This window comes from Rhizophagus irregularis, chromosome 21 (genome assembly GCF_026210795.1).
Source record: "Rhizophagus irregularis chromosome 21, complete sequence".
Taxonomy (NCBI): Eukaryota; Fungi; Glomeromycota; class Glomeromycetes; order Glomerales; family Glomeraceae; genus Rhizophagus; species Rhizophagus irregularis.
The window spans coordinates 3505315-3520097 of NC_089449.1; the positions used below are offsets into that span (position 1 = coordinate 3505315).

A 14783-nucleotide genomic window follows, 5' to 3' on the forward strand; every position below is an offset into this window, starting at 1 on the left:
TGTTATGTAGATATTTTTTTGAAAATCTGACTGGTAACTTGTCTTGAAGACCGGTTTATTTTCTTCAAAACTTTATTTTTTTAAAGTGTTGAAAGGTTTATAAGTACCCTAATTTCATTTGTCGAGTATAGACTTCCGACGCCATAGTTTTTTTATTATTTATAGTTTTTTTTATTTTGCATAAAGAATCGGTAAGTAAAAATTTTTTTACATAGAACTCGGGGGGAGATAATACCGTTTGGTTGCAAGGAAAGGAAATAATCCAACCTTACTATCGTCCGATTACCCTAATAACTGTCTGGGACGCAGTAAGTTTTCTCTGGCCATTTGTGAATCGTCCCTCCAAAAAATGGAGCCTTCAGAAACAAATAGCATTTTTCAAGATCAGTCAGAGACGTTTAATACAAAAGATTATCAATATGCAAGTCAAAAAGCGTCGTCCATATGTTGTGAATCTAAAATATACTATCCAGAAGGGAAAGATAGCCAGGCATATGTTTGGAACATCAGCCAGTTGTGGATTAGCAGCAAACAACAAGGAGATAGCCAACCGAAGAGCAAAATGTATGAGGATATTGGAGTGGACTCCGAAATTTGTCCTAACATCAGAGGAAAAAATGGAATGCGATTATCCTTTGGGCAATTGTGCCGAGTCGGCACCATTGGAATTGCTAAGCGGAAGAACAAAGGAATCCAATGTAATTATGTATACGTGAAGTATGAACACAAAAATGGAGGTGATGGACCCGTGTGCACAATGTTAGAAAGTAGCGGACGAAATGAATCGGAAGGGCTGGGCCTTGGTGTGTCCATGGTAGTTTATACATTCGTTGATGAATCCGTCCGTCGCAACATCGCATCCTCTATTCATATTAGGCTCATCGATAGCAAAGATCTAGAAAAGCATGATGACTTCTATGAACCTATTGCAGAATTTGGTTTTGAGCACATTATTGTAATCGGAGAGACATATAATGGGTTGCTCTTTCTAGATTGTTATGAACGAGTTTTTAAATGGCAACAAATGCAACAAACATTATGGCCATTAGGGGATTCATTAGAGGAGGTGGAGTCAAGATTGAAATCTAATAAGCAAATTGATCGAGTAGTATGGACTGCCGAATATGATGGTGTCAAATATCAAGCACTTCCTGGTATGTTCAAATGCATTATTATAATGGGAGTGAAGAGGTGCTATTTTTTTATTAACTTCTTTTCAGATTATGATGTAGAGGCGGCTGAGCGAGCTCAACGAGCTGAACGAGCAAGAAAAACAAAAACTAAAGGTGTGAAAAACAAGTACTTAAAGAACAAAAAGAAGTAATTGAAATGTATTTTTTTGAATAATAAAATCAAAGATGACTTAGTAATAATATAAACTACAAAAAAATTTTAATTAAATAATTCAGATTAGCTTACTTTACATAAACTACAACAAAATTAATTAATTAATTAATTCAGTTTAGCTTACTCTATTTGTAATAATATAAACTATAATTAAATAATTCAGATTAGCTTACTCTACTTTATCTAAAGCAAAATAAAATCCTCTATTCTGCATAATATTGCTAAATATAAAAGATTTCCCTATCAACTGAATAGAAAAAATTTTTTTATCGTTAATTTTATTTGCATACTAGAATAAATTGATATAGTTAATTATAAAACTAATTATCCCGCTTTATTACATCTATAGTTGTGAGTTTTATTTAAAATGATAATTGGAGGAGTAACATTATACGAAAAAAAATGCGAAGTCAAATTTATGACAGTCAAGCAAATTGATATTTACTATCAATTCTTCAAATTCCAATCATATTGGAAGCTTTCATGCTCTAAAGCAATATATTCGAGCTAATTATTTATTTATTTTATGTAAAGCCAGACAGACTATTGAACAGGACATATCCCAGACATGCGTTATCCTACTTCTAGCTATCATCCATCAACGAAAAAACAGCAACACTGAATTACGGAATATACTTATGCAAAATTTCTTCGTCCATGCAGTAGATCACTAGAAGAGATATCAATTTTGTATTGTTGGACAATATCAACTGCGGAGAAACACGCCTAAAGGGTAAGTGGATAACGGATATCTATTTGAGTAAATGACAACAATGGCATCCCAATATTTCTGTACCTGATTAATGAAATTTAAGTCATGTGTTCCACTGCGGAAATGAATATAAGTGGACAACTTTCCATAAGTCAATCATGTGATACTTTATCTGTGAAACAAGACAACTGTGACTCAAGGGTTACGGTCTCGTAATTTGGATAATTTTCATCCGTAAATTGAGTAATGTGTTTATCTCGTAATTTCTTCATACCGTTAGTGTTAGTCTCTTTCGAAAGCAAATGGGAAATGGTAACACTGAATTCCAGCAATATATTTATAGTATATGCAACCAAAATGTGTTCGTAACTATTCCGTGAGAAAGGTACCCATTTTTATTATATCCTATTGTTATGTGATGTTACAAAAAACAAAAAGACTAACAGTCTACGTTAATAACCAGGGAATATCATTATGAACACATTTCCTAAAACCTTTGCAGAGGAAGTTCTACCCAGAGGGTACAAAGTAGAAACTACATTTCTAGTTATATAGATTTTTTTACGTTTAAGGAACTCTGCTGCTTGGTACTAACGATTATATGGATATGTTCTAAGTTTAGCGGTCTATCCTTATCAAAATAAGTGGTAATAGGTTTCATTGTATTTAATTGTTCCACACTCAAATCATTGTCTTTCAGATAATATTTGATGTTTTCTAGACGAATTTGGTCATGGAGTTTAAAAGGAGTAACTCGTTGCTAGGAGTTTCCGCATATACCGGATTAGGAATCAACCGTTCTTTTATTAGTGGTTGGAGGAAAGTACACTGATCATCTTTGTAAAATTTGAGTCCAAAAGTCCTTTCACCATTAACATTTCGTTCTTTGCCATACAATGGAAGAATATTGAAGCTAAAAACATCGTCGGTTGTCTTGATGTTTGTCATTGTGTTCCTATGGAATAATGATTGAAAATGTGAAGAACATATTCCGTTAAAGTTTACAAGTGAGTTTTTTTTTGACTGCGAAGCACCCATATCAATGTGTATTACTTACCAGATGTATAGTTGTTCAATTTCTTTGGCAGATGGGTGAAAAAATATTGTGGTTGCTCAGATAAATCTCGTGTACTGCACACTTTTGCAGATTAGAACAAACAGGCATTTACTGCAGTGAAGAATATAAATGGACAACAGAACGGAGATGACTGTGACCTTGGTTCACGTTCTCGTTATTGAGACATGTTTTGCTTGAAACCTATTAAGTTAGTTCTAGAACTTTTTTACGAATAAGACTCCTTACAAAAAAATAAATTAAATATTTGTATTTTGTACATGTAGCAAAGTATTATCGATAACCAAGATAACTCTTCTTTGCTACTAAAGAGAGTCCTTTACTAACGGTGAAGGACGTTGAGCCCCACCTCCTGGGGAAGTTTCTTCTCTTGTAGTACTTGTATGGAAACATATAGGTTAAATGCGGGTGGCGATTCCGAACATTCATTGCAACTTCATGATTTCTTCATAGTCTTATAGTAAGTCATGAAGATTTTTTGTCCACATTTTGTTATCATTCATCTGCAGCATGACCAGCCTGCCACATAACTACGCTTATTTATCATCGACATAACCATCAACATAATCATACATAATCACCAATTATTGATAATAAAATCCATCTGCAGACAAGTAGTTACCAAAAAGTATAGACACATAATGTAGTCATTAGAAAAATGTATGAATACTGCACGAAGGATAAGCAACCGACAGCACTAATACAAAAAGTATAAATTTATTGCACCATCATTACAAAAAGGATCACATGAAAACAATGGTAAAATGTACAAACAACATTTCCAAGGTAACGTAGACATACTATCGTTTTTGTAAGTGAACCACTGTTATTCAACAAGTAGTTGTTCTGTAAATATCATACGATTATAGGAGGACATAATTTACAATGCAGCTAATGATTTTAACATTGGTACTATCGTTACCAAAATGTTAGTAGTACAACAAGTTTCAACCACATTTCCCATGTTTTCAACATCGTTACTAACGAAACAGGTGTGAGCGGGCTCAGTTATGTTCACGTGTTACTCTGAGCTGACCGTTTAGTGAAATGCAACATTAATGAGTCTAAGGACAGCCGAGACAGAATACCTGAAGAGCACTTCTTTGCTATATGCATATTAACAGAACGGTACTTCGCAACTAGCTATTTTGCCTAGAGGGAACAAACATCAATCAATCGCCAGAACGATTCAGCCATCGATAACCTCAGTACTGTAGATAGTAAGCAGACAATTACTTATGCGACTCTTGTCTGTTAGAAATGTAACGATCATTAGTTCAGGAATGTCTATCAACTGGTAATTATTAGGAATAATCAGTCAGAGACTGCTCGAAAAGCAAAATATAAAAAATAATGAAAGAAAATGCAACCCTGCTTATATATTTTTATACAGAGTGTATTAATTGATGAGTGACACAGAATTCTACCTCGTACATGAGCGTCTTACCCTATGAACGTAGGTTCCTAGGACCTCCTCTGTTGATAGCATGGTTGAGCGATAAGACACTCAGTCTAAAGACTAATTTCATGGAATGGGCTATTTCTTTGAAAGGCTACGCCAAGCCCCTCGTTCCTCGAAAAATCACTTCCCTTGGAAGGTCCATTACATGGACTGGAGAATTTTTCTGTATACATTTGTCTATTATTCACTTACGTAATTGACATCTGAGGGGAGTTTTATTTTGCTCTTCGAGCAGTCTCTGACTGACCTGTGTTGCCTACGTCATCTCTCCCAAAGGGAGATGCTTTTCACGTCTACGTTATTCTTCTGCAGTCGCTCAAAGTCACATGATTTCCGAGACAGCCTGTCCCAGAAATTACAGAACGGTATGATCTGTAAAAATTTCAACGACCAGAACTATGAACCCAGGTTCCTAGGACCTCCTATGTAAAGAGCGTGGTTGAGCGGCAAGACGCTCAGAACATTGATCGCCCAAATTTCTTGGCAAAATCTCTTGGCAAATCCTTTCATTTTGGTGGGACAAGGCGGGAGATTTATTTCAGAAAAGAAAATGTGACAATAGCAGTATTGGGTTACGGTATGTTGGTAATGGTGTGCTGGTAATGATGAATTGGTAACAATATGTTTTGGCATTGACGACTAAGATATGCACGTTGTGCTGGCAACGATGGGGTATTGTAATGCTGGTGGTCAGAACGAGTAATAATGGTAATTACGTTCATGTAATTCCGCCCAGTTTTACGTGAAGCTGAACAATTGTTCTGTAACTATCATCTAGACTATTGGTCTTCCAATTTTGTTCAAGTAATTCGTTTACAAATTACGAAAGATATAAGTATTTACAACGGGCCTCACCCAACAAACGTTACCAAAGCTTACACTTTTGAACGCATTCTGTACGATGTGGGCTTATCCTGTATGATTTAGCATCCTTTAGGTAAATCTCTTCACTTTGGTCAAAAATTCATACATACTTTTCTTTACTTCGTAGCTCTGCTAGAGTTCCTCCGGAATAGCGCCTTGCAGGCACAGGTCGAACAGATGTCATTGTCGCAAAATTTGCCTGGAATTTTTCTGGCAAATTGAGAATTATCCCGGTAAATTGAGGTAAATTGTGTTACAATTTTGGGATAATGGAGGTCTTACAATTTGGCAAATTTTGTCAAAATGGCGACAATCCTACACAATTCCTAATTCAAATGTTGAGAAATTTTTCAGAAATTTTAGTCAAATTTTTAGTAATTTTATGCAAACGTAATGAAAATTGTGGTGAATTTAGTCAAAATTTTTAGTAATGTTATGTAAACGAAGTGCAAATTGTGGTGAATTTAGTCAAATTTTTAGTAATGTTATGTAAACGTAATGCAAATTGTGGTGAATTTAGTCAAATTTTTAGTAATGTTATGTAAACGTAATGTAAATTGTGGTGAATTTAGTCAAATTTTTAGTAATGTTATGTAAACGTAATGAAAATTGTGGTGAATTTAGTCAAATTTTTAGTAATGTTATGTAAACGAAGTGCAAATTGTGGTGAATTTAGTCAAATTTTTAGTAATGTTATGTAAACGTAATGAAAATTGTGGTGAATTTAGTCAAATTTTTAGTAATGTTATGTAAACGAAGTGCAAATTGTGGTGAATTTAGGTAAATTTTTAGTAATGTTATGTAAACGTAATGCAAATTGTAGTGAATTTAGTCAAATTTTTAGTAATGTTATGTAAACGTAATGAAAATTGTGGTGAATTTAGTCAAAATTTTTAGTAATGTTATGTAAACGAAGTGCAAATTGTGGTGAATTTAGGTAAATTTTTAGTAATGTTATGTAAACGTAATGCAAATTGTAGTGAATTTAGTCAAATTTTTAGTAATTTTATGTAAACGTAATGAAAATTGTGGTGAATTTAGTCAAAATTTTTAGTAATGTTATGTAAACGAAGTGCAAATTGTGGTGAATTTAGTCAAATTTTTAGTAATGTTATGTAAACGTAATGCAAATTGTAGTGAATTTAGTCAAATTTTTAGTAATTTTATGTAAACGTAATGAAAATTGTGGTGAATTTAGTCAAATTTTTAGTAATGTTATGTAAACGAAGTGCAAATTGTAATGAATTTAGGTAAATTTTTAGTAATTTTATGTAAACGAAGTGCAAATTGTGGTAAATTTAGTTAAATTTTTAGTAATGTTATGTAAACGTAATGAAAATTGTGGTGAATTTAGTCAAATTTTTAGTAATGTTATGTAAACGTAATGAAAATTGTGGTGAATTTAGTCAAATTTTTAGTAATTTTATGTAAACGAAGTGCAAATTGTGGTGAATTTAGTCAAATTTTTAGTAATGTTATGTAAACGAAGTGCAAATTGTGGTGAATTTAGTCAAATTTTTAGTAATGTTATGTAAACGTAATGCAAATTGTGGTAAATTTAGTCAAATTTTTAGTAATGTTATGTAAACGTAATGCAAATTGTGGTGAATTTAGGTAAATTTTTAGTAATGACGCCAAATTTACCAAATTTGAAATAAAAATTGTCAAAAATATTACATATATTTTGATATTTATTATATAATCCATTAATATCCCTACATATTCTTCCTACACCCTTACTGTTCTTTTTCTTTTTCTTTTGAGGTTCTCTTAGGAACATTATCATGAATATGTTCCTGTTCTTGGGACGATGGTTTGGATGATGATTTTTTATTTGTTTTTTTCGATTGATCACGCATGTTGTCAATAACTTCCTGCAATTCATCAAGTGCTTCGTTGTTTTTGTTTGTGGATTTTTTATTTTTTGAAATTCTTTTTGATGATCATGTTTGTTGAGGTGTTTTCCTTTTTAGTAGCGATGATGGGGTTTTTGCGGTGTTAATGGTGGGGTTTTGGAGGATTGTTTAGATCGTTTGTTTGATCGTCATCCTGATGTCTGTGATAATGACGTTTCCTCTTGCTCCGGCTCGTTTACCTCATCCTCACCCTCTTCTTCTTCATCAGATTCAGCATTTATATCTAATTTATCGACGTTGAGACCTTAAAAGAAAAATTTAAAAAATTTTCTAAAAATTCCATTCCATAAAAAAAAAAAAGAGAACAGTAATACCCAATTACCATAACTTTGTTGACTTTGTTGACTTTATTGACTTTGTTGACTTTGTTCCTCCTCTTCGCTATCTGATTCCGACTCATCATCTGACTCTTCGTCAATAGATTTATGGACTGAGGGAGATTCTCGCTTTCCGTCTTTAAGTGTCCACCAAATTAAATTTGGTGGTGCTTTCTTATTTTTCCAAAATTCATCTTTAAGGATACGAGGACGTACTCTCTTATTTTCTGGAAAATATTTTTCCACGTACTCGTCAATTGAATGTAGAAGTTTCGTTAACTAAAAATAAACGTGTATTAGAAATAGATAAACTTCTATTGTTTTTGGGTTTGGCATTTTTCCAAAATTCGAAAGCATGCAAGGAAATTGATATGTCGAGATTTGGCGAAACCAGAAGCACCAATCACGTATCGATAAAGACATTTTAGTGTCACTGCGCATAAACATAATGAATTGTCTGACTTACTTCATCAGATCTCCATGATAATTTGTAAACAAAAAGGTTTTTGCGGTCTGTGGATGCGTTTGGATCATTCTCCAGATCACTCTCTTCAGGAGAGTGGTATTCGTTCTTGTTTAATATTTCATTAATATCCTTGATCCCGCGTTTTTTAAAAGATTTTTGATAATCAGGGTGATTCTTCATGGCTAATGCGCCCTTCATCCTTCGATCCCGTTTCTGAAATTAAAATAACTATTAGTAATTTTCAATATTACCTAAAAATTTGGAACTTGATTAACTTACTTCTGATAAACGGTTGATTATATGGCTCATTATTTTCTTTTGTTTTATTTCTGCCTCGTTAAGCTGGCTTTCTTTCCATTTACGTCGGCCATTTTTATGCAAATCCGAGAACACATCCCGAACTATACTTAATGTTGCACGAATACCACGTTGTTCAAGAAGTGATTGGATACGGGGATCAGATCCTTTTCCAATTGTGGTGCAATCTCGCCGAACTTCTTCGTATAATCGATGGAAATTAAATCGATTTTTGCGCTACGAATTAGAATTTTAATTTCGTTCTATAAAATGAAAATTGATAAAATTAATGAGTTTAACCGTCACATAAATAATAAAAATATACCAAACCAAACTTTTATTTCTTTTCGATGCTTCTTATTATATTGTTTTTGTGCTGTCTCTTGCAACGAATGTAGATCTTTTTCAGGGTATATTCCTCATTGTCTTGTTTATCAAGTTCATCTTCGTTATCGTCATCATCATCATCAACCTGAATATATTCTATTTGTCGATTTTGTCGTGAACATTCTTGTGAGTTCAGAGAACGCTCCAGCATTTTCATTATTTGCCCGAACCCAGTGGACATTTGTTCTTGAATTGACGACATTCCCCGTTCAAGTCGTGAAATACGTTCTTAATGTACAAAAAAATAGTAATTTTTAAATTAAGTTTGCTATTTAATCAAAATTTCGAATGATCTGCCAAATTATCCGCCAAAACGTAAATTATACCTTCAGTATCCAGACTTGATGACCTATTTAATCGATTACGATTGTGTATTTGGTCGATGGATTCGGCTGAATTTAAGTGTGATAAAGAGCGAACTGTCTGAATGCCCTGTCCATCACGAGAAGCGTCGATAGATAAAGGAGAATGTAGTGTACGAATATGACGCGTTAACAAACTTCTTTTTTTGGTCATTATCAGAAAAGAAATGAAGTAAAAGCTAGAAATGTGGAAGGAACGAACGTAAAATTGAAGAAACGTAAAGTAAAAAAGAGTTGAGTAAAAAAAAAATTAGAAAGGAACAAAGATAAAATAATTTGAAAATTGTAAAGACGATTTTAATGTAAAGGAACAAAAATTGCAAAATCGACGATTGTATTGTAAAAAAAAAATCACTCTTTATATATTTATTCCAATTAAATGTTTTCTTCGCGTAATTGTTTGAAATAATTAAATAATTTTTGAATTGTTCTATTTTGGTAATCGCTGATTTTGGGAAATAGTTAAATAGTTAAATGATTTGAATTGTTCTATTTTGGTCATCGCTAATTTTGGAATTAATTAGCCAATCGCTAAGTATATTAAGAATATAATTAAGAATAATTTGGAATTTAATATATAAATTTATACTATAAAAAGTTAAACAAGGAGTATACTGAAAGTTAAATTTTATTGTAGATCTGTCAAAATGTAACATATTCACTTTCGATTATGTATTGATCTACAATTGATGTATTGATGTTCGAAAAAAATATACAATTGATGTATTGATGTTCGAAAAAAATAAAAATGTATATATAATTGATGTATTGATGTTCGAAAAAAATAAAAATGTATATACAATTGATGTATTGATGTTCGAAAAAAAATAAAAATGTATCATCTGATTATTTATTACAGCGAAATGCTAGTATTTTGGTTAAATTCACATTTTGTAAAATTAAATCAAAATTTGAATAAATGATGAATGTTAATAAAAGACGTGATAGAACAAGAACTAAAGAAAAATGTTATTGTAATAAATGCAACGGAAAGTATGTTGATCCAAGAACCAAACAAAAACATTTAATAAGTCTAAGTCTTGATGATGCAACTACTTCAAATGACCCAATGAGTATTGAATCGTCATTCGTTAATGAAGAAATCTCTATCGACCCTCAAGAAAGCACATCATCATCAGAAAATTTGTCAACATTTTCTTCGAAAAGGAGAAAACGAAGCAGGTATAATACTTATTTGGACGGAGCGTGACACTCAAATGCAAAATATAAATGACAGTGATGATAACAATGACAGTAACGAAGAAACTGATAATTATGGCGATAGCGATGATGGGGATAATAATGATGATAATGATGATGGGGATGATGGAGATGATAACGATGATAACGATGATAACGATGATGGGGATGATAGCGATGATAACGATGATGGAGATGATAGCGATGATAACGATGATGGGGATGATAGCGATGATAACGATGATGGGGATGATAGTGATAATGGGGATGATGGGGATGATGATGGCGAAGAAACCAACATTTTTGAAGATTACTCTCCACCGAATTATGATTTTCCAAACAATATTAATGAAAATCTGCAAAATATTGAAGATTGGATAATTGTGTTTGTTTTGAAGTATCAAACTAGGTTTCGACTAGCAGATACCGCAATCGATACATTAATTAAATTCATCAAACATATTTTAACAAATTTTAATTACGATCGTTTTAAAGATTTTCCTACTTCGTTGTATACTGCAAGAAAGAAATTAGGATTGAAGCATCAATTTGTCAAATTTTCCGTATGTCCTTTATGTCACAAATTACATAATATAGATGAGGTTAAACAACACACAATCCAACAACACAAAGCAATAAAAAAATGTGATCATGTACAATTTCCAAATCATCGTTCACTTCGACAATGCAATGCTCCATTATCAGAACAAAAAGAACTAGACGATAGTAAAGTCGTTAATGCGCCATTATTAATTTATCCGATGCCCAGTATAAAAGAGCAACTTTTACAAATGTATCAAAGGCCAAACTTTGAAAAAAATCTTAAATTATGGGCCGATAGAAGCGTTAACGACCGAGTCTTATGTGATGTATATGATGGTGAAATTTGGAAGAATTTCTCAAATAGTGGAATAATAGTGGATGATGAATCGGACGAACAAAGATTTTTTAATAAAGAACATGCAGATGATCATTTGGGTATTATGATTAACGTCGATTGGTTTCAGCCATTTGAAAGGACAATTCATAGTTCTGGTGCTATATATGGAGCTATTTGCAATCTCCCAAGAGAATTGCGCTTTAAACCCGAAAATATGCTCATTTTAGGATTAATGCCAGGCCCTAATGAACCAAGCTTACATCAGATAAATCATTACTTGGCGCCAATTGTTGATCAATTTCAAACTTTTTGGGAAGGAGTGGGATTAGACCGAACTTCTGAACATTTATCCAGAAGATTGATAAAATGCGCAGTAATTGCTTGTTGCTGCGATATACCAGCTGCTAGAAAATTATGTGGCCATTATTCAGCCAATGTAAGCTGTCACAGATGCTTAAAGGTTGCAAGAAATAGAAATTTTAGTGGCATGGATGATATTGACGAATGGTTTGTTGCTAAAAATGCGAATAGTCATCGAGAAATGGCTTTGGAATGGAGAAAATGTAAAAGCAACAAAGCTAAAAAAAGACATGCAAAGCAATATCACGCGAGATGGTCAGAAATGCTCCGTTTGTTTTATTTCGACCTGATACGATTTTTACCTGTGGATCCGATGCATAATTTATTTATAGGAATTGCATCATTTATCGTAAAACGGCTTTGGTTAGGACATGGTAAAATAAATATGGAGGATCTGACGAAAATTTAAAAAAACATGAACAATATTCATCCACCATCAGAAATCGGTCGAATTCCTCATAAAATAGATATTGGAGAAGGATTTTCCAATTTAACGGCTAACAAATGGAAAAATTTTTTCCTGATTTATGCCAGAGTCGTTCTTTGGGATTTTTGGACCAAGAAAATCAGAAAATCTTAGTACATTTCAGCCAAGCTTGTTCTATATTAGTCCGAAGGATTGTTACAATCAAAAATTTAGATGACGCACATGAACATTTAATTGAAATTTTGAAACTTATCGAAACGAATTACGGAGAAGTTTCAATAACACCAAATTTACATCTTTCATTATACTTGAATAAATGTTGTAAAGATTACGGTCCTCTTTACTCATTTTGGTGTTTCTCCTTTGAAAGGATGAATGGAATTCTTGGTTGGTATTTACAATAATATTATTCAAATTATTCAGATTACTTACGATTTACAATTATACAGGGAGTTTACCTAATAGTAGACGAAAAATTGAACCGGAAATTATGCGATTTATGATGCAGAGTTCTCAAATTGAACGAAGATTCAACACATTGGCTCTAAATCATCAGACCATTTTTCAAATACTTGATTTAAATGATGATACAACTGACAATAACGAAAATGAATCTCTCGAAAGTGAGGAATTACAGGCATTTTTAGACATATCCGAAAAGCTGGTTTCTGGCGGGGCAACAGGAACGGAGGATTATCCTGGAGAACTTTCAAGTCCGATAAAATTAAATGTCATATTACCGAATGATATTTTGGATTTACTAGTTGATTACTACAATCGCGCTTATGAAGAATATAATTTTAGCCGACCACGGTTAGATCCTTCTTCATCAACCGAAAATTACATTGCTGTAACTGGAAATATCACACAATGTGGCAGATTGCGCATCGGTGCAGAATATTTTGGGTCAATATTATCCAAAAGGTATATTAGAAGCTCTTATATTTTAGCACGTTTTATAGAACAACGTGGAAATGATATAGACACATATCCCGGCCAGGTACAATTCTATTTCAAACATACAGTTCATCTTCCGAATGGTCCGACAGAACATTATTTGGCTTTTGTGAATTGGTATAAACCCGCTGCGACCGCAAACATCAGATTTCTTTTTTCCAGCGAAGATTCTGATGATTTTACGAATGATCCGGAACTTTGGAAAAAGGAGTTTTATAATTCTTCAGTTGATAGTATAATTCCGGTTCATCACATATTAGGTAGATTTGTTCCAGCAAAATTTAAATACAAATGAACTGAATACTTGGCCATTTTACCGTTAAATAGAAGATTTCACATTTAAATTTACCATAATAAATAATTTTTTTTTTTTTGCGAAATTATCCGATTATTATAACAAATTATTCAATATTCAGTAAATAATGTCGCATTTTTTTAGTAAATGATCTAATTTTTCGATAAAATGTTACATCTTTCTAGAAAATGTCAACAAATGTACATTTTGCAAAAAAAGTATCGAAAAAAAATAACATTCTAACGAAAAATGTAACATTTGACCAAAAAAACATGAAATTTACATGAAATTTGCTAAAAAATGCAGAATTTTCATAAAAAATGCACCATTTGGCAGAAAATCAGAATATTTGACAAAATAAAGCAAAATTTGATTTTAATCGACAATGTTATAACAATGTTACGAAATGTTGTTACATGATATTACATTGGTGGCAAATGTGGAATTTTCATAAAAATGCTCCGTTTGTGAATATTTGACAAAAAAAAAGCAAAATTTGATTTTAATCGACAATGTTATAACAATGTTACGAAATGTTGTTACAATGATATTACATTGGTGGCAAATGTGGAATTTTCATAAAAAATGCACCATTTGGGAATATTTGACAAAAAAAAAGTAAAATTTGATTTTTAATTGACAATGTTATAACAATGTTACGAAATGTTGTTACAATGATATTACATTGGTGGCAAATGTGGAATTTTCATAAAAAATGCACCATTTGTGAATATTTGACAAAAAAAAAGCAAAATTTGATTTTAATCGACAATGTTATAACAATGTTACGAAATGTTGTTACAATGATATTACATTGGTGGCAAATGTGGAATTTTCATAAAAAATGCACCATTTGGAATATTTGACAAAAAAAAGTAAAATTTGATTTTTAATTGACAATGTTATAACAATGTTACGAAATGTTGTTACAATGATATTACATTGGTGGCAAATGTGGAATTTTCATAAAAAATGCACCATTTGGGAATATTTGACAAAAAAAAAGCAAAATTTGATTTTAATTGACAATGTTATAACAATGTTATGAATGTTGTTACAATGATATTACATTGGTGGCAAAATGCGGAATTTTCATAAAAATGCACCATTTGACAAAAAAAAAGCAAAATTTGATTTTAATTGACAATGTCGTGAAATGTTACGAAATGTTACATTTGAGGTGTAATGTAGCATTTTCCCAAAATTTCATAAAATTTGCTAAATCGGACAATGTTGTAACAATGCTATTCTAAAAAATTGCTCAGCGTAATGCAGCATTTTCCACAATTTCCCACCATTTTCCAGGAAAATGGGGAATTTGCATTTTTTGAATTTTGGACAATGGTGCCCCTTCGACCTGTGAGGAAAGTTTACCTATACATATTCATTTGATTTATTAATCCAGTTCTAGATGGAATCTAGGGCAAGACAATCACATGGAGCAAAAAAATCAGGTGAC

The 14783-nt window shown here is 32.2% G+C and overlaps 4 protein-coding genes across 4 annotated transcripts; 3 read left to right on the plus strand and 1 right to left on the minus strand.

The window, feature by feature from the left end:
- Window positions 1-349: 349 nt before the first annotated feature.
- Window positions 350-1324, plus strand: OCT59_014161 (uncharacterized protein; the record flags this gene model as incomplete). The annotated part of the gene is made up of 2 exons (XM_066141990.1): window positions 350-1154; window positions 1221-1324. 2 exons carry the CDS (start codon window positions 350-352, stop codon window positions 1322-1324), a joined length of 909 nt encoding a protein of 302 aa, XP_066002062.1.
- A 6180-nt stretch (window positions 1325-7504) lies between these two features.
- On the minus strand, window positions 7505-9359 carry OCT59_014162 (uncharacterized protein; the record flags this gene model as incomplete). Its single annotated transcript, XM_066141991.1, has 6 exons — window positions 7505-7620; window positions 7732-7972; window positions 8160-8372; window positions 8439-8656; window positions 8847-9071; window positions 9170-9359. The coding sequence occupies 6 exons, from the start codon at window positions 9357-9359 to the stop codon at window positions 7505-7507; spliced, it is 1203 nt and encodes a 400-aa protein (XP_066002063.1).
- Window positions 9360-10127: 768 nt separating this feature from the next.
- OCT59_014163 (uncharacterized protein) lies at window positions 10128-11006 on the plus strand (the record flags this gene model as incomplete). Its single annotated transcript, XM_066141992.1, has 3 exons — window positions 10128-10387; window positions 10461-10790; window positions 11003-11006. The coding sequence occupies 3 exons, from the start codon at window positions 10128-10130 to the stop codon at window positions 11004-11006; spliced, it is 594 nt and encodes a 197-aa protein (XP_066002064.1).
- Window positions 11007-12562: 1556 nt separating this feature from the next.
- On the plus strand, window positions 12563-13005 carry OCT59_014164 (uncharacterized protein; the record flags this gene model as incomplete). Its single annotated transcript, XM_066141993.1, has 2 exons — window positions 12563-12922; window positions 12997-13005. The coding sequence occupies 2 exons, from the start codon at window positions 12563-12565 to the stop codon at window positions 13003-13005; spliced, it is 369 nt and encodes a 122-aa protein (XP_066002065.1).
- Between the last annotated feature and the right edge of the window lie 1778 nt (window positions 13006-14783).